General features: G+C 40.6%; 1 protein-coding gene across 1 annotated transcript in view; it reads left to right on the top strand.

The window, feature by feature from the left end:
- The window catches only part of TTBK2 (tau tubulin kinase 2), a 128,981-nt gene that overhangs the window by 73,909 nt on the left and 28,161 nt on the right, over window positions 1-26,911 (top strand). The window contains exons 7-10 of the mRNA XM_081112687.1: window positions 4,577-4,642; window positions 8,457-8,549; window positions 9,183-9,308; window positions 25,778-25,935. Of these exons, the coding sequence (XP_080968813.1) occupies window positions 4,577-4,642; window positions 8,457-8,549; window positions 9,183-9,308; window positions 25,778-25,935 (443 nt within the window). The remainder of the gene's footprint in view (window positions 1-4,576; window positions 4,643-8,456; window positions 8,550-9,182; window positions 9,309-25,777; window positions 25,936-26,911) is intronic.

Consider the following 26,911-nt stretch of genomic DNA (forward strand, 5'->3'; position numbering starts at 1 on the left):
TCTGATCCCAACCTATGTTTCCATTATTTTCTCTTACCATTTGCTTCAGCACACCAAACTCTTTTCCCTAACACCTATAGTACTTTCCTCCCTTTTGGCATTGTTGTATTCTTTTTATTTAAGATGCATTTTCTTCTTCCTGTTGTAATTCTTCTGCCAGTTCCTCTAAGCACAGTATACTTTTTCTTTTCTTTTTTTAATTTTCACTCAAATATCTAGGTATTTGTTTTAATAAAGCACACTCTTAGGTTTTTAACCATTTTAACTTTTAACTTTTTTCTCTAAAGATGTTTTTAAATGTAATTTTTTGAGAAGATAATACTATATTCATGTGTTGCAAAAATAAAAGTCTTAACAATTCATCAAAATTTGTACTTGTTCTGGCTGAGTAGCTCAGTTGGTTAGAGTGTTGTCCGATATACCAAGGTTGCAGGTTCGATCCCCACTCAGGGCATGTACAAGAATCAATCAATGAATGCATAAATAAGTAGGACCAAAAAAAAAATCGATTTTTCTTACTTTTTCTCCCCCTTCCTCTCTCTCTGTAAAATCAATAAATTAAAAAAAAATTAACACTGTGGTCTTTGAAGGACACTGTTAAGCAAATGAAAAAATCAAGTCACAAAAGGGGAAAAATATTTGCAAACACACATCTGATAAATTATATCCAGAATCTATAAACAATTCTCACAACTCAAATAATTTTTTTAAAAAGGAAATGAGCAAAAGTTTGAATAGATATTTGATCAAAGAAGAGATACTACAGATGGTAAATAAGTATATTAGCAAATGCTGAGCATCTTTAGTTATCAGGGAAATGCAAAATAAAAACTACAGTGAGATACTATTATACAGTAGTTAGTATGCCCAGAGTAGTGAAGGACAGAAGTCACAGGTTGCCAGAGATGGAGTGGAGGGAAGGTACTACAAAGGGTCTTTAAGGGACACTTGGGGTGATAGAAATATTCTATATCTAGATTGCAGTGATAGCTACATGACTATATATCTTTGTAAAACTCATAGAACTGCGTATACCTAAAGTATGAATTTTACTATATGTAAATTATGCGTCAATAAAGTCTGACTTTAAAAAAATTTAAAAGATAAGAAGTGAAACAAATCTCCATTTCACTCCTCTCCCACTCGTTTCCTGTCTGCCCTTGTCCCTCCCTCCATCTTTAGGTAACTGTATTGTTATTAATGTATTCTTTCAGAATTTCTTTATGCGTATACAATAAATATGGATGCGTATTCTTTTTCCCTTTTTTATTCAAAGTAACATGATGTACATTCTGCACTTTTCCCCTCCTATCATTGTATCTAGATCTTTCCATGTAGGATATGGAGTTTCTTCCTATTTTTTTTGCAGCTACAGAGTATATTCTATTACATGGATGTACTGTAATTTATTTAGTCAGTCCCCTGTGGATGAACATATGGGTTACTTCTGCTCTTTTGCTATCACAAACACTAATGTAATTGATAAATTTGTACATTCACTATTTTTGCATCTATGCAAAGTATATGTGTAAGATAAATTTCTGGAAATGAAATTGCCAAATCAGAAAGAATGTATGCATTTGTAATTTTGAAAGCTATCAGTCAAAATGCCATCAATTAGGGAAGTTTCAAGAGATAACTTATGTCAAATTCCAGTTAAAAGTTGCCTTATTCTTAAAACTTTTCCTTCTTTCCACCAAATAGAACTAATCCTACCACTCCTAGGCTTTCGTAGCTCATTGTACTTTGCTAATTATGTTCATTATAATCTGCTTTGAATTAGAATTCTTTATATATATAGCTGTTTTCCCCAACTGGGTGTATTGTTTCTTCTGCATTGTATAAGGTGGCTAAATTTTCTTGACATGGTAGTATTTCTTTGATGAGTCAGTCATATCAAGCTCTCTCTAAAACAGCTGATCCCTCTTTATCTATATTTCAGCCTTTTCAATGGCAATGACAGAAGTACGGTCAGAGCCAGGCCAGGGCTACTTTTAACTGGAAAGTCTCCTGGGCTTATGTTGGCTAGAGTCCATGGGGGCCTGGGGGGAGAGTCTAGTGCTCAATAGACTTGACTGCAGAGGTCATAATAGGTCTGGGTGTATTCATCCTAACAGTTATCGGAATGAAAATAACTAGGCAAAATTACGTGCTACAAAAACATTTGTGTGTTAGAGAAGATCCCTGGGAGCTTGAGGGAGGCAGCCAATCGATGTGTCTCTCTCATATCGATGTTTCTCTCTGTCTCTACCCCTCCCTCCCACTCTCTCTAAAAATCAATGGAAAAATGTCCTTGGTTGAGAATTAACAATTACAGCAACAAAAACAGAAAGGAGTAATTAAAGGGGGAAGAGAAGTTCATGGAAGAAGAAATAGACTATTAATTTGAATAGATTGAACATAGATTATAAAAATGAGCAAACAGAGGAAGAATATATAGGATATTTATCTTATAGCATATGACCAAAAGATTCTGGTAACTAAAGATTTTGAAAATATCATTTATTATACACTTTTTCTGACTACAAAAGTAATGCATTTTGCCTAGCCAGTGTGACTCAGTGGTTGAGAATTGACCCATGAACCCAGAGATCGTAGTTCAATTCCCAGTCATGGCACACTCCCCAGTAGGAAGTGTGCAGGGAGCAGCCAATCAGTGATTCTCTCTCATCATTGATGTTTCTATTTCTCTCTCCCTCTCCCTAAACCAATAAAAACATTATTTTTTAAAAAAGGTAATGCATGTTAATTGAGGATAATTTAAAATTACTGATAGCAAATAAAAATTCTAGTGAAAATTATTGGCTATGATTATTTTAAAGTTTGTCAGTTTTCATATTGAGCTATGGTGCTTTCCATAAATCTTTAGGTTATTGACTCCATCCTTGTGAAGCAACAAAATTGAACAGTTTATGATTTCAAGTCAAAAGACCTTAGTTGATGCCTGGTTTTATCACCGACTAATTCTGTATCTCTCAGAATCTGTTTCTATGTCTGTAAAATGAGCAATACAGGGACCCTGCCATCACAGAGTTTATATTCCAATGGAAGAAGCTAGGCAATAAAAAAGTGAAAGTATAAATAAAATCAATTCTAGGTAGTGAAATGTATTATGAGAAAAAAATAAAGCAGAGTAGAAGAATAAAATGGGCCCTGGTGGGTGTGGCTCAGTTGGTTGAGTGTCCTCCTGTGTAATCTTAGATTACTCAGAGGTTGCTGGTTTGATTCCAGGTTAAGGGCATATGCTTGTGTTGAGAGCTCATTCCCTGGTAGGGGACATGCTGGAGGCAGCCAATCAGTATTAAGCTCTCACGTAGATGGTTTTCTCTCTCTCTCTCTCTCTCTCTCTCTCCCCCCCCCCCCCTTCCCTTATCTAAAAATCAATAAACTTTTTTTTTTTTTAAAAGAATAAAGTGGCATTTCAGGGGTGGGTAGTATTTTTTACTAGGATAATTAAGGATTGTTTCTCTGAAAAACTGGCACTTGAGTAGAGGGCCTAATATGGAGAAGAGCTAGCCATTGGAGGCATTCATAGAGAGAGCATACCAACTGAAGATACCAGCAAGTGCAACTATCAAGTGGAATGAGGCCAGTGCCAAGACAGAGAATGTTTTGTAGGCCAAGTAATAAAAGTTTGAACCTTATCCTACGTTGAGCTCTCTGAGAACTGGGATCATGTATTATTCATGTTTGGATTTATTCCCAGTACCTGGCACATAGTAAGTACTCATTAACTTAAATTTATGAATATTTGAATTGCATATATAGGTAGGGATACAAATTGCCACTATCTTTGAATGGAGTTTGAATGAAATAACCAAGTCACGAAGAGATAGGCATCTTAGATTCCTCATGGTCTTACTATACTTTTTTTTTTTTTTTTACCAGAGCCTGAATATTAGTGCATGTACTATGATGCTGGGCAGGATTCTGAGCATATGAAAACATTTAATGTTTTCTTTTTTATATATATATATATATATATATATATATTATTGATTTTTTTACGGGGAGGAAGGGAGAGGGATAGAGAGTTAGAAACATCGATGAGAGAGAAACATTGATCAGCTGCCTCCTGCACACTCCCTACTGGGGATGTGCCTGCAACCAAGGTACATGCCCTTGGCCGGAATCTAACCTTGGACCCTTCAGTCTGCAGGCCGATGCTCTATCCACTGAGCCAAACCGGTCAGGGCTTATTTATTATAAATGCCACTTTATTTTACTTTATTTTTAAAAAATACATGTTTATTGATTTCAGAGAGGAAAGGAGAGAGAGAAAGAGAACATCAATGATGAGAGAGCATCATTGATTGGCTGCCTCCTATATACCCCCTACTGGGGATTGAGCCCACAACCCAGGCATATGCCCTGACCTAAATCAAACTGTGACCTCCTGATTCATAGGTTGACACTCAACCACTGAGCCACACCAGCCAGATAAAAATTAGAAATTTAAATAGTGTTTTATTGTGACAGTAATGCACATGTTTCTCACATCCACTTTATGGCTCAAGTGTACTGAGTCTTTTGCTATTTGATGCTTATTTATTATTCTTTTTTGGTTTTATTGTAGCCTCGAGCTGTGGCAGGCTTTCGAGGGACAGTTCGTTATGCATCGATCAATGCTCATCGGAACAGAGTAGGTATCTGAACTAGAGTCATGTCTGTATAACCATGGTGATGGCTTGAGTTAGATTGATTTCTTTTTTTAGAGTACAAAGTGTGGAAATTGCTTTGGAGAAGAGGGAAAGGCATTAGTAATGCATGGTAAGGTGTATAGTGGATAACAGATGTGTGCATCTGCATAGAAAATAAAATTGGATTTGCCAGGAAAGATAATAGTAAAGTATATATATGTATGGGGAATCTTGTGTCTTTAATAGGTATAAATAAATATTAATGAATTTAATATAAAATTTTGAAGAAATAAAACATTTGTGTTCGATTTCTAGAAATTACTTGGGAATATCATACTGTCACAATACCTAATGAAATGTGGGGGTCATCATCCTATCTAATAATAGAGAAACATGGTAATTAACTGTAACTTCGCTACCCTTCCCATTGGCTAATCAGCGAGATATGCTAATTAACTGCCAACCAAGGTGGCGGCCGGCAGCCAGGCAGCTGAAGCGAACAGGAGGCTTGCTTGCTCCAGTGATGGAAGAAGCCAAGGTTCCCCGCCTGCTGCTGCCGGCCTCTGAGCTTGCTTTGCACTCTAAGAAACAATGTTGCAAATAATAGAAGCTAAACAAACCCCATGGAGTTGCAACAGTGTTTCAATTATAGAACCCAAACAAACCAGAAACCTGCTTTCAGCAGCTGAGGTCTCAGAGCTGGAGCCGAGCCTCAGAGCTAAAGCCGGCTCTCAGCTCCAGTGACAACCATAGAAGGTAAATAAATCCCAGAGTAAAAAAGAAAAGAAAAAAAGGAGAGGTTGGGAGCTTCAGTCACCCTCCAGCCTGAAAACGGCCCTCAGCCCCTCACCCAGACTGGCCAGGCATCCCAGTGGGGATCCCCACCCTGAAGAGGGTGTGACCAGCTGCAAACAGCCATCATCCCCTCATCCAGGCTGGCCAGGCACCCAAGCAGGACCCCCACCCTGATCCAGGACACCCTTCAGGGCAAACCAGCCGGCCCCCACCTGTGCACCAGGCCTCTATCCTATATAGTAAAAAGGTAATATGCAAACTGACTCTAACAGCAGAAGGACTGGGAATGACTGGTCACTATGACACACACTGACCACCAAGGGGCAGACACTCAATGCAGGAGCTGCCCTCTGGTGGTCAGGGCGCTCTCACATGGGAGGAGCTCTGCTCAGCCACAAGTCAGGCTGATGGCTGCCAGTACAGCTGTGGTGGTGGGAGCCTCTCCTGCCTCCTCAGCAGTGCTAAGGATGTCTGACTGCAGCTTAGGTCTGCTCCCTGCTGGCAAGTGGACATCCCCCGAGGGCTGCCAGGCTGCCAGAGGGATGTCTGATTGCCAGCTTAGTCCCAATCCCCCGGGGAGCGGGCCTAAGCCAGCAGGTGGTCATCCCCTGAGGGGTCCCAGACTGCGAGAGGGCACAGTCCGGGCTGAGGGACCTCTAGTCCTATATAATAAAAGCCTAATATGCTAAGTGTCGGGTCGTCTGTTCAATCAAACAAAGCCTAATATGCTAATGATTTCCTAAGGCTGCCCAACTGCTCTTTATGACATGCCCTGACCACCAGGGGGCAGACAGTTGACCGGTCGACCAGTCGTAATGACATGCACTGACCACCAGGGGGTAGATGCTCCTACTGATAGGTTAGCTTGCTGCTGGGGTCTGGCCGATCAGGACTGAGTAAGACAGGTCGGACATGCCCTGGAGCCCTCCTGCAGTCCCTCCCCAGCTGGCCAACCTCCCGTGTTCCTCCCTGGCCCTGATTGTGCATCGGCGGGGTTCCTCGGCATGGTCTGCACCCTCTTGCAATCCGGGACCCCTCGGGGGATGTTGGAGAGCTGGTTTCATCCCAATCTCACAGGCCAGGCCGAAGGACCCCACTGGTGCACAAATTCATGCATCGGGCCTCTGGTTTTATCTGTAATATACATTAATCTATGGTAGATGTTTTCATGAAGATCTCAAATGGAGACTTTAAAATTTTTATTTTAGTAAATATATCTTTCCTCTTGGGTTAAATTTTTAGTACTCTCCCCCACTTTTTTTTTTTTTTTTTTACTTTGGTCCTTTTGTTTTGCTCTGATTTTTTTCCTTAACCTAAACCTTAAGTATGAGTAGAAAAGTTGGGTATTGTAAGGATTCTCAATCCTTAAACTTGTTTAGATAAAATTGAGAAATTTAACAAGTAATTGCTTGATAAAATAAAGGTAATCTTTTCTTGGTCTTTGTTACCTTATTTTTGTTCTGTAAAGCCAAAATTGCTCTAATGAAAATTTGACAAATGCTAAATATAAAGGAAGAGTATGCTGAGGTTGTGTATGCTATGCCCCAGTTAATTTGGTTTCTTATGATGTAACTAGAGGCCTGGTGCACAAAATACATGCACTGGGGCGAGGGGTCCCTCAGCCGTCAGTCAGACATCCTTAGCGCTGCAGCGGAGGCGGGAGAGGCTCGCACCACCACCACTGTGCTTGCCAGCCATGAGCCCGGCTTCTGGCTGAGAGGTGCTTCCCCTGTGGGAGCGCACTGACCACCAGGGGGCAGCTCCTGCATTGAGCATATGCCCCCGGGTGGTCAGTGCCCATCATAGTGACTGATCATTCTGCTGTTTGGTTGATTTTCATATTAGCCTTTTATTATATAGGACTATAAATTAAAAATAGGAAAATTATTTTTTATCAGTGGGTAGCACTCTGCCAAGCATTTTAACTCATTCATTTTGATTCAGTATTGTTTTATATTATGGCATTTAGTCAGTTATTCTGCCTTGAAAAGAAGGTACTCTTATTTTCCAGATAGATTCTTACAAAATGTTGTAAGTAGTAAGCTTTATAGTTAACTAGAGGCCCAGTGCACAGATTCGTGCATATTGAAAGGAAATTAATTAGAAGGTGGCTAGCGGGGTAGGAATGGGCAAGATGGGCCAGACACACCCTGGAGCCAACCTCCCGCAGTCCCTCCTTGGCCGGCCGCACCTGGGGCAGCACTGGGGCTCGAAGGGTGTCTGTGGAGTGAGCAGAGGACCCTCCAACAGGTGGGGTCCCTCGGCCTGGCCTGTGGGGATTGGGCCGAAACTGGCAGTCCGACATCCCCCGAGGGGTCCCAAAGTGCAAGAAGGCACGCTGCAAAGTTGTGTCGCTCGGCAGCTCCTGCGTTGAGCGTCTGCCCCCTGATGGTCAGTGCATGTCATTCCTACTGGCTGGTTTTTAAGTGTGCAATATGTTAGTGTTAAGTATATTCACATTATTGCGCAACAGATTTCTGGAACTTTTTCATTTTGCAACACTGAAACTCTGTACCCACTAAATACTAATTTCCCTTACATTTATCAATTAATGGGCTGTTAATTATATTATTGCAAGCATTGTGGGTTTGGGGGCATTTTTTTTTAAATATATTTTATTGATTTTTACGTAGAGGAAGGGAGAGGGATAGAGAGTTAGAAATATCGACCAGCGATCAGCTGCCTCTTGCACACCCCCTACTGGGGATGTGCCTGCAACTGAGGTACAAGCCCTTGACTGGAATTGAACCTGGGACCCTTCAGTCCGCAGGCCAATGCTCTATTCACTGAGCCAAACCGGTCAGGGCAGGGGCATTCTTTATATCAAGTTCTTCAGTATATTCCTTCTGCCATGTACATTGTTATATATTGTGTGCTTTCTCTCTCTCATTTGTGGGCACTATATTTAAATGTTTAGGCCTTATTATAGGATGAAACACAATAGTTAGGTCTTAGACAATGTAATATACTCACAGGGAGTATATTAATATAATGTGACTGAATTTTGTTTTGTTTATGAAGGAAATGGGAAGACACGATGACCTTTGGTCCTTATTCTACATGTTGGTGGAGTTTGTAGTTGGGCAGCTGCCATGGAGAAAAATAAAAGACAAGGTAATTTTGGAAATGGAAATGTCAGTTTTGGGTAGGGAAAATAATAAAACTTCCTCCTTTGTAGACATCTTTGTTGAGAATATATTTAGGTATAAGAATTAAAATGTACAAGCACCTTCACTGTATAATACCCAATATGTATATTTTTGTGTCTATGACCTGATATTAGAGATCTAGTTAATTTTATGACTTTTTCTATGTACACAGGAATAGATACTAATATATGTACAATTATTATTTCTGATTTGATTTCTAGTCTTCCCTCTTAGTTTTTATTTTCACTAGTTCTCTTTTTTTTTTATAAACCAATGAAACTCTTATTTTAATCGTCACATTATATTGTTTGATTTGAAAACTGTAAACATCTTTGTTGATAACCAGATTTAAGATCAACTGTTTTGGGGGAAAGCTAATGATTCACTGATGCAGAACTCGGTATTATCCTTTGGTTCTGCATTACAGTTCCCCTCCCCACCCCTTAAAGCAGTATGCATTAAGCTATTAGTATGAGCTCAGTTCTTGCTTTATACTTAATTATCTTCAGCACATACCCTTGAGACTGTTACTGAGAGGCTCTTAATGTGTAGCTGCCAAGAGAAATTGACTTTGGTTCCATTTCTCTTTTCTTCCCAGGAGCAAGTAGGCTCTATTAAGGAGAGGTATGACCACAAGCTTATGTTGAAACATCTCCCTCCAGAATTCAGCATCTTTCTGGACCACATCTCCTCTTTGGATTATTTTACAAAACCAGACTATCAGGTAATCAATCCTCTTGTGAGTTCTGTGGGCTAATTATTATGTCTTCACTTATTGTAGTTATAAATGACTCTGGGAGGTCCCTAGAATAATACTATTTTAATACATTCTGAGAATGTGGTGAAATTAACTGATGATGACAGTGTCTGTGTGTGTGTGTTCCCTTCCTTCGGGATGAACATACTTCATTAGAGTTTTAGGTTTGTTCATCATGAAACAGATTTTACTGTTCCTGCTATTATTCATCTGATGTAGAAGTGCTGACAGTTCAAATTATATAAATCCTATAGTTAATGTTGACCAGAAGGAAATGTTCAGCTAGGTAATGTATCTGTCGAGGGCTTGAGGGCTGCATATTATATATTAATATGCTTTGGGACAACAGTGAAGATTGTTGGCTCCATTTTGTCTGTGCTCTGTTAATCATTTCCTTAGAGCATCCATTAATGAGGCCTAAGGGTTGTCTTGGTTTGTCACAAATTGCATCCCTAACCCAACCAGCTATATTTCAGAAGATTCTATTGGTTTCAGGGAAAACTGGGTCAGAGCTTAATGCAGAATAATCACTACCACTGAAAACATAAATGAAGCCACACATAGATTAATAATAATAATATTAGTGTATTATTTTTATCTACAAAGGACTACACATAGACTTTATTGCCTGTTGATGGAAGTTTTATATTCTAAAGTGTTGTAAGTGTTGCCTAGTCAAAAGACTAAGATTACCCACCTCACAGCAAACTTATTTGCATGTAATAACTATTTCTGTGTGAAATTGCAGTTTTTGTATAAGATATAAATAAGATATAAAGCAGAGAGGCAACATACAACATTGGGTCCTTAGAGACCTTAAGGGCGTGAGCTTGTCTTCTTTCCTATATGACTATTTGTGTTATAAACTATATACTGTCTAACAAATGGAGAAAATACATTGTATACCAGTCACTTTGGAGTATGTTCTTATATTTATACTAGAGACACAATGCACAATATTTGTGCACTTGGTGTGGGGAGTCCTTCAGCTGGCCTGCACCCTCTCGCAGTCTAGGATTCCTCTGGGGATGTCCACCTGCCGGCTTAGGCCCGATCCCTGGGGGCATTGGGCCTAAGCTGGCAGGCAGACATCCCTCTCACAGGCGGGAATCCTTCTTATAGTCTGGGACCCCTCGTTCCTTACAACCTGCCTGCTCGCTGCTCCTTAGTGCTGCTGTGGAGGTGGGAGAGGCTCCCGCCACCGCGCTTGCCAGTTGTGAGCCTGGCTTCTGGCAGAGCTGTGCTCCCCCTATGGGAGCGCAGTGACCACCAGGGGTCAGTACCTGCATTGAGCGTCTGCCCCCTGTGGTCAGTGCACATCATAGCAACCGGTTGTTCTGCTGTTTGGTAGATTTGCATATTAGGGTTGTATTATATAGTATTTCATAGATGTATTTTCTGAAATGCTGACAGTTCACATTACTTGCAATAAAATAATGAAATTATTCTTGTAAGACTAGATTCAGGAAGAGCTAGAAAATTTTCCAACTTTCCCATCTTGGGTGTTAATAATTTTGTTATTGACATTTGCCTAGGAATGTAAAAGTTTAGCATAGCAAAAACTTTTAGATTATGTTCTCCACTTAGTTATATCTACAATTTTAAGAAAACTTTTGTATTCACCAGCTGGATTTGAAACTTCAACCTATATTTAATTTAGTTTAAATTAGCACATTATGTTCTTGAGTTTTTCATTTGTATATTCTCTCGGAGGCTTCTCTGTGTTTCTGTTACAAAACAAAGCACAGTGATTTTCGTGTTTTTGGAAGAGAAAGAGCAAGCATAATATTTTCTTTGTTTCACAGATTCCATAAATAGTCTGGTTCTTTCTTGTTCTCCAATCTTTCATAAGCAGCGAGTGGGAGCAGGGGGCCAGTGGACAGGAAAAGGATAATTGGATAAAAGATATTGGTGTGACTGTGTTCTGATGCCTAGTATCAGTGTGGCATCAGGTTCCAAGAAGAGCTGAGCTTTGTAGGTTTTCGTCTCTTGCTTTCCTCGCAGAGGCCTACTGCAGTCTTCATTTTGAGGAAAATTACCCTACTTTGTATCTGATTATTCTTGTGAACGGAATTCATTCTTGAATTTTAGTTTAATTACTGTTCGGAATTTTAAATTTCTCATTGGGCAACCACTATAGTTAAAAACAACAATAAATATCCTCTAGCAACAAGCAAAATACCTACCAGTATTTAGCATGACTGCTGCCCTGGCTACATCAAAGGACAAATAATATTTCTCTAACTTTCTGTGTTCTGAGCCAAGACAAAAATGAATATATTTTATAATCAGAGTGTTAAATGAGGCTGTTTAATAAAGCCTCTTACACTTTGAATGTGTATGTTTTATACATTTTAAAAATCAGAGTTTCTTCCTAGAGAAAATTATCTTAAGAAATTGTGCATGGCCAATATATCATCCAGTAGCCTGCTGCTGCTCACTCTGACAGCAGGTGCAGGCTAGAAAGAAGAGCTGTTTGTTCTCGTCTACCAGGAATCTTTTATGCATGTCTCAATCAGAAAAAAGGCCAACACAGGTTTTGGAAAATGTTATGGTGTTTTGGGATATTATATACAAGTTTATCAGTCAAAATACAGGGTGTGGCATAAGTAGGTTTATAGTTGTTCCTATATTAGGAACAATAACTAATAGGTAATAATACAAGAAAAAGACTGTTTCACATACAACTGTAAACTTATGTTTGCCCCACGCTGTACGATTATATGCTATGTACTCTAAATACTATTTTCTGTCTCTTAAACTGGAGGTGCAGATATCAGAATTATAGCCAAAATTAAAGCAAATATCTTATAAATATTGTTTTTATTATTTGATTTTGAAAAAGCGTAGCAACCATAAGAAACAAAAGAGTGCTGGGCCGTGAATCTCCTTGGATGACAGAATTGCATAGATTTATGCACACACACAGAGGAGTGCATATAAAACTTGTAAAATTTGATAAGTTCTATGAATTGTACCAGTGTCATTTTCCTGGTTTTGATATTGTACTTTAGTTCTTTAAGATGTTACCACTGGGGAAAACTGGGTGAAGGGTACTTCTCTGTATAATATTTTTGTACCATGAATCTTTAATTACAGTTGATGAAAATATGTGCCCTTGAACAACATGGGTTTGAACTGTGTGGGTCCACTTATAAGTGGTTAGGAATTTTCATACATGGATGGCCAACTTAAGTTATACCTGGATTTTCGGCTCTGTGAGTGGTCAGTACCTCTAACCCCTGAGATGTTGAAGGGTCAACTGTATTTCACATTAAAACTTTTTTAAAAAGTGCTTGGCCAACGTTTTTTAAATGTGTTTTAAAAAGTATGGCTACCTTATAATTTAAATAAATCATTTTAAGGTGTTTTAAGAAAGGAAATCATCTGAGTGGTACCTAGGAAAATCTTTATCAACCTTGACTTCGACTACAGGACTCCACCTGTAAGTGTCACTATTAATGGAAAACTAATATAGTAGCATCAGACTGGACAAAGGAGAGCCCATGGTGCCTTTACACATTATTGTCACATGCACAACAGTGTCACAGTTACATCTAGGCAGTACTATTACCCCGTCTTATGGAGACTTAGTAGCCTGGGAAAACTAGTGGTGCTAGAAGTGGTTATCTGAACCCATTTCTGATGCATTCAAAAAGGCCCATGCTCTTTCCAGTTTGCCATCTGCCTTCCTTGGAGAGGCGGCCACAAGTACAGTAGGCACTATAAAGTAAATAACATGACTGGTTAAGAAAAATTCAGTGAAATTACACAAAAATTATATGAAGAATTATCTGAAATTGTTGTTAATTAATAGAATTACATGATTCTGACATAAGAACACAAAAAGTATCTTTATTGGAGTGTTCAGGTTATGTTAAGTATTGTTTAGCAAGTTGAGAAGTCTAATGAAACCTATATATACCCCATTGGTGAGCCTGAAACTAAAATGTGTATATAAGCCAGTTCATACACTGCCACAACATTGCTAAAATCAGAGGTTATGATAGAGCGGAAATCCAAAACCGGCCCCTCTTGCTTTGGGGGACTTAAAGCAGTTTTAGTGTTTAGCAGTTTAGTGATAAGAGTTAAATTTTTCAGAGGGCATAGATGAGCGGCTTATGAAGCAAACAAATAAGAATTTGAGCTAGAGACAAAGAAGGAGGAACTTCCCATAAATTAGGTCAGAAAAAGTCTTTTTCTAAAGCTGCCATTTAAGCCATGCCCTAAAAAGTGAGACTATATTGACCATTTGGAGAGAAAGAATATTATAAGCAAAAGGAAGAACAATGGGCATAGACTCTGAATCAAGAAAGGAACTAAAAGAAGACAAGTGGCCAGAAGATAGTTAATTAGGGGAGAGAGTGGTTTGAGATGAAATCTGAAAGGCAGAGACTAGATCAGCCGTGGGCAAACTACGGCCCGCGGGCTGGATCCGGCCCATTTGAAATGAATAAAACTATTGAAAAAGAAGACCGTACCCTTTTATGTAATGATGTTTACTTTGAATTTATATTAGTTCACACAAACACTCCATCCATGCTTTTGTTCCGGCCCTCCAGTCCAGTTTAAGAACCCATTGTGGCCCTCGAGTCAAAAAGTTTGCCCACCCCTGGACTAGATGATGCAGGGCCTTATAGTCCTTGTTAAAGAATTTGGATTTTATTCTCTGCAGCAGGAAGCCTTGAAAGAACATACAGAAGCATTGTGATCCAATTTGTGGTGGTTTTTTTCTTTATTTTATTGTTGAGAGTATTATAGATATCCCCCATTTTTCCCCCCTTGACCCATCTCCCACCCCATCCCAGGCCTTTACCTGTCTATTGTCTGTGTCCATGGGCTAGGACTAATTTGTATTTCTAAATCCCTTCACCCTTTTCACCCATCCCCCCAATCCTTCTCCTGTCTGGCAGCTGTCAAAATGTTCTCTGTACTTATGAGTCTGTTTCTGTTCTGCTTGTTTATTTATGTTATTGATGTTTTCACTAAGTTCCTTGAAGTTCTCATTAAGTTCCTTGAGCATCATTATAACTATTGTCTTAAATTCTGTATCTTGTAGTTGTTTTGTTTTGTTTGTTAATCCTTACCTGAGGACATTTTTTTCATTGACTTTTAGAGAGAGTGGAAGGAAGTGGGGGAGAGACAGAGAGAGAGAGAAACATCCTTATGAGAGAGACACTTCGATTGGTTGCCCCCTGCACACACCCTGACCAGGGCCAGGGATGGAGCCTGCAACCCAGGTACATGCCCTTGACCTGAATCAAACCCACAACCCTTTAGTCCATGGGCCGATGCCCTAACCACTGAACAACTGGCTAGGGCTATCTGGTACTTTTCTTACTTCCATTTCATTTAATTCTTTTTCTGGAGATTTCTCCTGTTTTCATTTGTAACATGTTTCTTTGTCTCTAAATTGTGGCTGCTTCCCTGTTTGTTTCTATGTATTAGATAGATCTGCTATGTCTCCCAAACTTGATAGAGTGGCTTTATGTAGTATGTGTCTTGTAGGGCCCAGGGGCTCAGCCTCTCCAGTCACCTGTGCTGGGTGCACTGTCCTATTGCAGTTGAGCCTTGATTTATGTTGGTGTCACTAGGAAGGATTGACCCCCAGGCCAGTTGGTTGCGAAGATGGTCTGTGACTACAGCAGAAGAGCTGCTGTGCAGGAGCCTGCCCTGTGGAATAGGACTTGCTTCAGTGGGGCTTTGTTGCTCTGAGTCCTCCCTTGAGTGTGTCACTCGTGAAGGTGGTAGGGTTGTAATCCGGAGTGCTCAAAGCTCACCACTGGGTGCACTGTCTCTGGAGCCTCCCAGTAGGTGCAAAGTCAACCACTGCCTGTCCCCTGCCCAGGGACACTCAGCATGAGCTATAAAGCAATCTGCAGATGGCTGCTACTTGTGTTGGGCTTGGAGGTGCCCAGGAGAGGCCAAGCTATGAACCAAGGTGGGCTGCTGCTAGTGCCAGGTCTGAGGCCACTTACTGAGACTTACGGGGTACACTAAGACCAGCTATTGCTTTTTTGAGAGATTTTAGGAAGGTTTGAAGCATGAGGCAAGAGAGGTCAATTTTATGGAAAAGCCACTGGAAATGGCTTGCATTAGCCTGCTAATAGGGAGGGGCAGGGCAAAAAAAAGTGTGAGCCAGGTTGATGAAAATTCATATGTGGTGCCCTGCCTGCTAACTCAGCAAGTGGCCTCTGCCAGCACTTCTGTCAGAAAGAAAGCTGCCCCTCCAGCTCTCGCCCTGATTCCAGGCAAGTTAGTTCCTCCCCGAATGTCCCAGGTTCCTTGCAAGCTGCTGTCCCAGAACTGGAGCTCAGAGGTAGTGAGTCTGAGGAACTCATAGATTGGTGCCCAGGCCCTTTAAGAGGACCTGCCTGGGGCCAGCAGCCTCTGTGTCCCTCATGCATCATCCCTGCTGGTTTTTACAGCCAAAGTTGTGGGGCTGACACCCCTCCTCAGGGAAACCTCACAGCCAAGATAGCCCTCCTGATTTTAAACCTACACACGTGGGTGTGGTACCAGCAAGTTTCGTGATTCTGCCCTTCTTAACAGTCTTGATGAGCTACTTCTTTAATTCTCTGGTTGTAGGACTTCTGTTGAGCTAGAGTTCAGGTGGTTCTAAATGATAGTTCTTCTGTATTTTAGTTGTAATTTCAATGTGATTGCTTGAAGCAGCAAGTTCCACATTTACCTACACTGCCATCTTAACTGGTCCTCCAATTCGTGTTTTAAGAGGATTGTTTTTGCAGTTGTGTGCATTCAAATGAAGCAGAAGAGAATTAGAGACTATTTAGGGAGGTATAGAGAAAGACTGAACTATGCTTTGGAAAGAAAAAAATATTTTTTAAAAAATCAATGTCTTAATATTACAGAGGTTTGTTTTTTGTGTCATAAAGCAGTGTAGTTACTGGGCAGCTCTCCTAGGCAACTCTCAAGTGGTAACTTGAACATCCAGTCTCCATCCATATTTTGACACTGCTGTCTATAATACATAGCCTGTACAGTCATCAGGAAGGGGAAGAGCGAGTGTGGATGATGCTTTAGGGGTTTTATAATGAGGCCTGGAAGTGGTCCAAACAGTTTGGCATATACCCCTGTGGCCATAACCCATTCACATTGTCCCAATTCTAACTGCAAGGGAGGCTGGAGATAGTCTTTCCTTGTGGGCAGGAAAAATGATGGTCTTGATTTGGATATAAGTAGAAGAGATGGAGAGAGGTGGATGAGCAGCCATGCTGCCTCTCACTGCCTCAGGTCCCCTGGGGCTGCCGACTAGGACTCCTGAGTTCTCTTCCAGATATTGATATAAAATGGTGAAAACTGCTAAAACTCTGGGCTTTTTCAACTCATTCTCTATTTGATCTCATTTTTTGTTCTGTTCTTCAAAGGGTAGATGCAGTACAGTTTTTTTCCCTTCTATCGATGCTGCTAAAAATCCCTGGCAGAGAAGGGAAATCTAGAGCATTAGCATTTCCTTACCTGTATTGCATCTACTTATCACTGAGTCAGTTTATTTTTCAGTAAATAATCTATCTTTGAATCAGCCAAGCCAGCATTGCCATTGCACTCTGCTGACTAAGTGCTTTATTGATCCATTAATTTACTATTTATTAACTGAGAATTCAGGTATCAGGATTCTCAGTGAGTCCTCAGTATCACATTGCAAATAATTCTTGTTATTGCATAGACTGGAATTAGTCTCCATTGTCTTTGAAAGGGCAAGCTGGGATTTCATTCAAGGAAGATGTACCTTTCTCATGATGTATGCCTCTAGCACAGCAGTTCTCAACCTGTAGGTTGCGACCCCTTTGGGGGTCGAACGACCCTTTCACAGGGGTCACCTAAGACCATCGGAAAACACATATATAATTACATATTATTTTTGTGATTAATCACTATGCTTTAATTATGTTCAATTTGTAACAATGAAAATATATCCTACATATCAGTTATTTACATTACGATTCGTAACAGTTGCAAAATTACAGTTATGAAGTAGCAACAAAAATAATTTTATGGTTGGGGGTCGCCACAACATGAGGAACTGTATTAAAGGGTCGCAGCATTAGGAAGGTTGAGAACCACTGCTCTGGAGTTTCCCACACTAGTTCACCATTCTCTCCTATTGCAGCAATGTATAAGCATTTTGTCAAGAGTTCTAGGAACAGTCTTAAAGTGTCAGCCATAAATTCAAAATTTATTTGCATTCTTCTGATTTATCTTAAAGGGTCATATGAATTTTGCTTTCTAACTTTATTTTTATTGTATTATAAAATATATTAAATGTCTTAACTCTGAGCAAAATTCTTCAGGAAGCTGTGCGACATTCATCAGGTGACTTTAAACCCTCTCTGGCATGTGGCGGCATCCCCTGGGGGTACTTGGATTCTTTAGATGAGTTTGTATTTCTAAGACTGTATTATCAAATAAAAGAAGTAAAGAAGTCAGGCGTATACTAGATTTTCAGTGATACTTTTTTTTATTGATTTCAGAGAGGAACGGAGAGGGAGAGAGATAGAAACATCAATGATGAGAGAGAACCATTGATCAGCTGCCTCTTGGACACCCCCTTCTGGAGACTGAGCCTGCAACCCGGGCATGTGCCTGACTGAATCGTGAACCGTGAACCCCTGAGTCACACCAGCAAGGCAAATTTTCAGTGATTCTTAGTGGAGAGATATGGGACATGGGACATGCCTTCTTATAGGGGAAGTGTCAGAATCAACTGTAAAGTGTTTTCAGATTTTGTTCTGCCCCCTTTTCAGTTTGAAAATTACTGCTACAGTGAGCTCCTATTTGGAAAGTGCTTTGTTCCTCAGTTATATTGGGGTTAAAAAAAGATGAGGACTACAAGTTTCATTTGTGTGTGTGTGTGTGTGTGTGTGTGTGTGTGTGTGTGTGTGATACCTATACTAGAGGCCTGGTGCACAGATTCATTCACATTGAAAGGAAATTAATTAGAAGGTGGCTGGCAGGGCAGGACTGGGCGAGAGGGGCTGGACACGCCCTGGAGCCAACCTCCCACAGTCCCTCCTTGCCCAGATGCACCTGGGGTGGTGCCCGGGCTCGAAGAGCATCTGCAGAGTGAGCGGGGTCCCTCCAGCAGGTGGGTTCCCTTGGCCTGGCCTGGCCTGGCCTGCGGGAATCAGGCTGAAACTGGCAGTCCAACATCCCCTGAGGGGTCCCGGACTGTGAGAGGGTACTCTGCAAAGTTGCTGTTGCTCGGCAGCTCCTGTGTTGAGCATCTGCTCCCTGGTGGTCAGTGCGCTTCATAGCTACCGGCTGGTCGGCCAATCGGCCAGTTGCTTAGCCTTTTATTTATATAGATATAGATATAGATATAGATACAGATATATAGACATAGATATATGTGATTTATAAGGTGACTAATGTATATTGTTCTCAAATCTATTTGAATGAGTAACTGAATTGGAGGGATTTTTGTTTTATTATTCATTTTAGTGAATTCAGTCCCCACTCCATCTGCAAAAGATTCCTTGACTTGTCCTGTTTCTACATGTCAAAGATTAGTATTTAGAGCCACCTTGGTCCTGATTTGAAAATTATTTTGCTACATTAGAAATGCTTTGTTCTTTAAAGTATCTGGAGAGTTGTATCTAGTCAGACCATTTAGTGCCTCAGTGCTTTTAGCTTTCCTTCATTCTGTGCCTTCCATCCTTCTACCTCCTGTTGCTGTTCCCTAGAATCACCATCATAGTGACAAACTGAGGCCCAATTGCATGTGCTACATTCTTATTTGAGGCCCAATGGCATGTGTTATATTTTCTAAGACAAATGATACTATGATAATTATAGGAAAATAATCCCATGATAAAAGGATATTTTACATAAAAGCTGTTTAGGATTATTCCTATTGCACCCAGTTCATAAGTACTCACACAGCAAGGCCGTTGTTGCCTCATGGTAGGAACTCCACCTTTCAGGAAGCATACATCTTACTCAATGAGAACCTATAAGAGAGCCTCGATTTCCAGAGTCAGGAGAGAGGTCAATGGTCTGCCACTTCAATTCCAATATGCTGATTCTCAACCTGTCTTCCTTCTCCTTTGTGTTTTCTACAGCCCCCTGCCTCTGATAATTTTGGGAGACTATAACATAGTGAACAACAAAAATATGACCAAAATAAAAATTACCAGCTTTTGCCCGCCCAGTGTGGCTCAGTGATTGAGCATCAACCTGTGAACCAGGAGGTCACGGTTCAATTCTAGTCAGGGCATATGCCTGAGTTGTGGGCTCGATCCCCAGTGTGGGGCATGCAGGAGGCAGCCAATCAATGATTCTCTCTCAGGTTTTATAACTACCTTTTCCAGTTCCTTTTATCTTTTTAGTTTCCTTTTAAATTGTATTATTTTTCTTTGGGGCTTATTACAAATAGACATTCATAAAATGTTTTTAGAGTATCTATTTAAGGGTCTGTCATCACAATTCCAACATGGGTTGTTTTGTTGTTGTTTTCCCCACACCACCAAGCAATTCTCTGATATCAGCTGGGTGTCCAACAATTGAAATAAATTCTGACACTATCTACCGAGATAGAAAGCATCAGATTCCACAGGTTAAGGACTCAGCCCCACAAGACTGCCCTCCACTTCAGAAGCCAATCACAAGTCCTGGTTGTCACATGTCCTTCTGATTGGCTATAAATCAGAGGTTGCCACAGCTCCCGCTTGGGTTCAGTTAATTTGCTAGAACAGTTCTAGGTCTCAAGAAACCAATTTTTATCACTAGATTACTGGTTTATTTCAAAGGATATAACTCAGGAACACCAAATGGAAGAAGTCCATAGGGCAAGGTATGGGGAAAGGGTGCAGAGCATCCATGCCCTCTCTGAGGTAACCACCATGTGTTCACCAATCCAGAAACTCTCAGAATCCTGTCATTTTGAGTTTTTGTGGAAGCTTCATTAGAAAGGCAGAGTGATTATAAAGCATTGGCCATTGGCAATTGATTCAACTTCTAGCCTTCTCTTCCCTCCTCCAGAAGCCAGAGAGGTGAGACTGAAGGTTCCAATCCTCTAATAACAGGGTGGGTTCTTCTGGTGACGAGCTCTCATTCTTAGGTGCTTCCCAAAAGCCACCTGATGACCATGAACCCAGTTGTGGTGGAAAGGGGCTTGTTATGAATAACAAGACAGAAATTTCAACTTTATAGCTTTGAAGTGATTTCAGGAACTGAGGACTAGATCAAATATTAGAAGAAAAGATACTCCCATTGCTCTTATTACTCAGAAAATTCCAAGGGTTTTGGGAGCTGAAAGCTAGGAACTCTGGACAAAGACCAAATATATATGAGGAATATAATTTGGTTATCTGAATGACCAAATATATATTTTTAAAGATCACAATACTGCAGTCACATATAAGGCATTGCGTTAGATACATTATGAGCAGAATCAGACATGTACTGGCCTATCGGAGCTTACTCTCTGGGTGAAAGAGAGAGACAAATCGATTAAATAATCAGAAATAGACCCAAGGAAAGAGAAACCAAGATGGCAGCATAGGTAAACACCAGAAATTGCTGCCTCGCACAACTACTTCAAAAATACAACTAAAAGACAAAACGGACATCATCCAGAACCACAGGAAGGCTGGCTGAGTGGAAATTCTACAACTAGAAGGAAAGAGAAAAGCACACTGAGACTCAGAGGAGGTGCGGAAGTATAGTGCAGAGGTATGGAGGCGCACGAGGAAAGGGCTGGCAACTGAGGACGTGGTTATCTTTTTCATCTGGAGGGAGTCTCAAGCTCCCCACTACTCTGAACTCCAGTTCCAGGCGAGTCTCTGGGGACCCAGACTCGTAAGGGTAGAAACTGGACTGTCTGGCATTGGGCGAGTTGGAACTCGAAAGCGGCTTTCTCTCAGAGGTGCTTGCGGCGATTGCCAGGACACTGAGATGCAGGGCCTCTTAGGGTAGGACTGAGGAGCAGCCATAGCTGTTTGCTCCGCCCTGCTGATTCCCTGAAACCCCGCCCCACCCAAGTTGTGCGAAGAGGCTTTTACATATGAAAGGCCTGGCCCTTTGCAATCTGAAAATTACCTAACAAACTGCAGCTAGGTCAGAGAGACCCAGAACTTCCAAAAGAAAGCCCAAGGCCCCACAGCAGCTTGCATTGCTTCACAGCTGGGCCTCATCTGGGCAACTCCAAACCACAAACAAAGAAGAGGAATCTGCAGATCTCTCCGTAGCTCATGCTGGGTAGCCTTAGGCAGAAGCTAAATTAGCACCTCCTTAGAGATCCAAGCGCCAGTGTACCCAGTGGTCAGAGTGGGACCATCCAGATTACAACTCCTCAGATCCATAAGGGACACAGAGGGCAGACTCAGTGAGCACCAAAGCCCCACTGAAGCAAGTCTACCCCTGAAGGGTGTCTCCAGCACAGAAGTTCTCCTACTGCAGACCCAGCTGATTCTCACAGCCAATTGTCCTGGAGGTCAATTCCTCCCAGTGATACCTACAAAAACCAAGGCTTAACTACAATAAGACTGTGCACAAAGCCCACAAAGGGGTGCACCAAGAGTGTCCACCTCAGGTAATTGGGGAGGATGAGCCACTGGGCCCTATAGGACACCTAGTACAGAAAGCCACTGTATCAACACAGGGAAGCATAAAAAATGCAGAGACAAAGAAACAGGTCACAAATGACAGAAATGGAGGAAAGCAAACTACTGGATATAGAGTTCAAAACCACACTTATAAGGTTTTTCAAGAATTTTCTAGAAACCGCCGATAAATTTAGTGAGACCCTCCAGAAATCTCGTGAGACCCTCAAGGATATGAAAAAGGACCAACTTGAAATTAAGCATACACTAACTGAAATAAAGAATATTATACAGAGTTCCAACAGCAGACTAGAGGATCACAAGAATCATGTCAAAGATTTGAAATACAAAGAAGCAAAAAACACCCAACTGTTAAAACAAAAAGAGTCCAAAAATATGAAGATAGTGTAAGGAGCCTCTGGGACAACTTCAAGCGTACCAACATCCATCTTATGGGGGTGCCAGAAGAAGAGAGAGAGCAAGATATTGAAAGCCTATTTGAAGAAATAATGACAGAAAACTTCCCCTACCTGGTGAAAGAAATAGACTTACAAGTCCAGGAAGCACAGAGAACCCCAAACAAAAGGAATCCAAAGAGGACCACACCAAGACACATCATAATTAAAATGCCAAGAGCAAAAGACAAAGAGAGAATCTTAAAAGCAGCAAGAGAAAGACAGTCAGTTACCTACAAGGGAGTACCCAGACGACTGTCAGCTGATTTCTCAACAGAAACTATGCAGGCCAGAAGGGAGTGGCAAGAAATATTCAAAGTGATGAATAGCAAGAACCTACAACCAAGATTACTTTATCCAGCAAAGCTATCATTCAGAATTGAAGGTCAGATAAAGAGCTTCACAGATAAGAAAAAGCTGAAAGAGTTCATCACCACCAAACCAGTATTATATGAAATGCTGAAAGGTATCCTTTAAGAAGAGGAAGAAGAAGAAAAAGGTAAAGATACAAATTATGAACAACAAACATGCATCTATCAACAAGTGAATCTAAGAATCAAGTGAACAAATAATCTGATGAACAGAATAAACTGGTGAATATAATAGAATCAGGGGCATAGAAAGGGAGTGGACTGACTATTCTTGGGGGAGAAAGGGGTGTGGGGGATGCGGGAAGAGACTGGACAAAAATCGTGCACCTATGGATGAGGACAGTGGATGGGTGGGTAAGGGCAGAGGGTGGGGTGGGAACCGGGTAGAAGGGAGTTATGGGGGGGAAAAGAGGAACAACTGTAATAATCTGAACAATAAAGATTTAATTAAATAATCAGAAATAATAATAAACTTACAATTGATAGCATTTGACCCTTTTCTTGTTGAAACTGCTCATTTGGTATCTAGAACACCACACACTTGGTTTTCCTACCACACTCTTCACTTCTTGGTTTCCATTGCCGAGTCCTTTTCTTCTTTCCATCTAAATGTTGGAGTGCCCTAGCCCAGTGGTTGGCAAACTGCGGCTCTTTGGCCCCTTTAGTGTGGCTCTTCCACAAAATACCACGTGTGGGCGTGCACGTACAGTGCGATTGAAACTTCGTGCCCTATGCGCAGAAGTTGGTTTTTGGCCTGGGCGAGTCTATTTTGAAGAAGTGGCGTTAGAAGAAGTGGGGGGTGTCGGTCCGTCGGGCGACAGGAGACGCGGCACAGGCGGGCCGCGGGATATGCATCACAGGGAGGCGTGCGCAATTCATGCAAGTGTTGAGTGAGCCAGTCAGTCAGCAGTCTCATTGTGCAGTGGTTAGTGCTAGTTGTGTACGCAAATTGCACGTGGGTGATAAAAATACCTACTTGAAGCATAAAGTTACCTGTATTTTTCCAACCAGCTGCAAATCCTACAGGTATTTTTGTCATCAATTTAAGAATTGTAATTCTTTTGTGTTGGTGGCTTTATTATTATAAAATGAAACATTTTTTAGGTGCCCTGTTTGAGATGGCTACACAGAAGAAGCAAAGAAAAACGGAAGACGAAAACTGTGAATTTAAAGTTGAATTTAAAGTTGAATGTACCTACCTATATAGTTTAAAAAATTTGGCTCTCAAAAGAAATTTCAATCATTGTACTGTTGATATTTGGCTCTGTTGACTAATGAGTTTGCTGACCACTGCCCTAGCCTTACCCTTGGGCCTCTTTGCTACCTGCTTTTCTTAGATTACATCATTCAGTATTTATGGCTTTAAATACTACCTATTAATATCTATATGCTGATGACTATCAATGTTGTATCTGTATTCCTTATTCCTCCCTAATCTCTAAAATTTTCAATATCCCAATATCTCAAACTCACTGCCTTTCATCTTAGTAAATGGTACCAACATTTACCCAGTGGCTCAGGATAGAAATGTACATTATTCCTTATGCTTTACTTTCCTAGCTTTCATCTAATCCATCAGCAAGTTCTGTTGGCTGTACAAATTATATCCAGATCCTACCACTTTTTACCACCTCCACTGTTACTGCTGGTTCAACTTCAGTAGCCTCCTAACTGACATCTATTCCTAGCACCCTCATCCCCAACCCCCTTTATGGCTTCTATTCTTCACTTAATAGGCAGAACAATCTTTTTAAAGCCTTAACAGACCCTTCACAAAATCCTTCAATGAGGAAGTGCTGATTCCAGGTCTGGGGTAGGAAATGTACAAGATGAATCTTTGAGGATGAGATACTAATAGATACAGAATGAGAGAAATGGTGAGGAGAAAATGAGGCCCTAATCATAAAATTGAAAATGGTATGGACTGTCAAAAACAGTAAGGAAAGGTCTCTGAGAGATGTTTCTCGAGATTACATTAGGCTTTTGGAATTTAATGGCAAAAATAACTGAAATTATATATACTATAAATCAAATAATAAGGCAGATTTCTTTTTTTTTTTTTAATCCTCACCTGAGGTTATTCTTTCCATTGATTTTTAGAGAGAGTGGAAGAGAGGAGGAGAAACAGAGAGAGAGAAACATCATTGTGAGAGAGAGATACATCGATTGGTTGCCTCCTGCATGTGCCCTGACCGAGGGGATCAAGCCTGTAAGTAAGGCATGTGCCCTAGAGCAGGAATCAAACCCAGGACCCTTCAGTTTGACAGCTGACGCTCTTTCCACTGAACCACGCTGGCGAGGGCGGCAGATTTCTTTTTGATAATTGTGTACACACACACACACAGTTTAAGAATTTTTCAAACCCACAAAAAAGAAACGTAAAAAGCATAATGAATTTCTGTATGCCCCTTCACCTATACACACCAGCTGTTAACACTGGCCACTTATTTAATTTGAACCATATAGAAATGCTCCTTTTGACCAAAAATAACACACAAAATAGATCATGTAGATGGTTGCAACTGAAAACATACATATACATACAACACATATTTCCTGTTGCTAAACCACCTGAAAGTAGGTATGCATCTTCCAAGGACAAAAACATTCTACTCACTACAAACTAGTGCCTCAACTGAGAAAAATAAATATTAATTCAGTTTTATCATCCACATACAATCCTTATTCAAATTCCCCTCTTTGTATCGTCATGGTTTGTTGTTTTTTTAATATTTTTAGAGAGAGGAAGGGAGAGGGATAGAGAGTTTGAAACATAGATGAGAGAGAAACATTGATTGGCTGCCTCTTGCATGCCTCTCACTGAGGACCAAGCTTACAATCCAGGCATGTGCTCTGACCGGGAATTGAACTGTGACTTTCTGGTTCATGAGCTGACCCTCAACCACTGAGCCACATTGGCCAGGCCATCAGGTTTTTTTAAAAAAATCTACAAAATTAATTCATGAGTCTGGGTGCTTTCTCTTAAAGAATAAAATGACGTTGTTTACTATTGGCTTACTCTAGTTTTTTTCTTCTTTGTGGTTTAGCTTCTTACATCTGTGTTTGACAACAGCATCAAAACCTTTGGAGTATTTGAGAGTGACCCTTTTGACTGGGAGAAGACTGGAACTGATGGCTCCCTAACAACCACCACTACTTCTACCACCCCTCAGTTGCACACCCGCTTGACCCCTGCAGCAATCGGGTATGTCCCCAGCTGCCCATTTAGCAGTGTTTCCTGGATGCATTACACTGGCAGAAATGTTTTCACCCAGACGCCTACAGATGAACAAATGCTAGACATAGGTGAAAGCCTATGGATTTTCTTGAATTGACATTGCTCTTGTATATGCCTTTGTTCAGGTTTGCTGTTCTTAGAAAGTGTTTATAGATCATACTGTGAAATGGGAGCTTAGAGCTTGTGTGAGTTGATGTCAGGTTTACAGTGGATTTTCGTATCTTTAAAATGAGGAGCATTTGTTACATTTACTTCTAAAGAATACATGGGACCCTGGACAGAATGAGCCAAAGTATATCTAATTATACTGTGCTTAAGTTTAGTGGGAACAAAATATGTAGCTTGTTCCTCTTATGAGAGTGGTTAATTTTCAAAGTGTGTTAGAAACAGGTAATGGTATTTCCATCTTCTTGGTCTTTTGTGTTGTTTTCTCTCTGTGCATAAACAGCTGCTTTTGGGGAGGCAGGTTGTCTTCTTTTTCTGACCCATTTTTTATCTGCTCTGGTTGCTTTAAACTGTTTGGTTTTAAATTAAAAAGTAAATTGTAAAAAATCCTCATACAATGTGAGTTAATTGGGACATTTTATCACTAATCTATTGCTCTGATTTTATAGTGAAAGATTGGATCCCTAGAGCTTATTGATCAGAAAAGCTTACATGGACTCATATAACTAAATGTATTATCCTTAATTAGCTAGCCTAAGAATTCTTAAATGTGAGACTCTGACTAGTTACATCAGAATCGCCACATGTTTGCTTAAGATATCTATTTGAAGGACTTACCCAAGAACTACTTAATCGTATTTATCAGCTGTTTTTCATGCTTATCTGGAAGCATCTGTGTGTTATTTTGGTTTGGAACCCCCAGCCAGCCACCCCATTTTATAAATGGGAAATAATTGTAATACTGAGTGAATCATCTGACTTTAGGTAAGTATTAGTC

This window comes from Myotis nattereri, assembly GCF_964212035.1.
Source record: "Myotis nattereri genome assembly, chromosome: 1".
Lineage (NCBI taxonomy): Eukaryota > Metazoa > Chordata > Mammalia > Chiroptera > Vespertilionidae > Myotis > Myotis nattereri.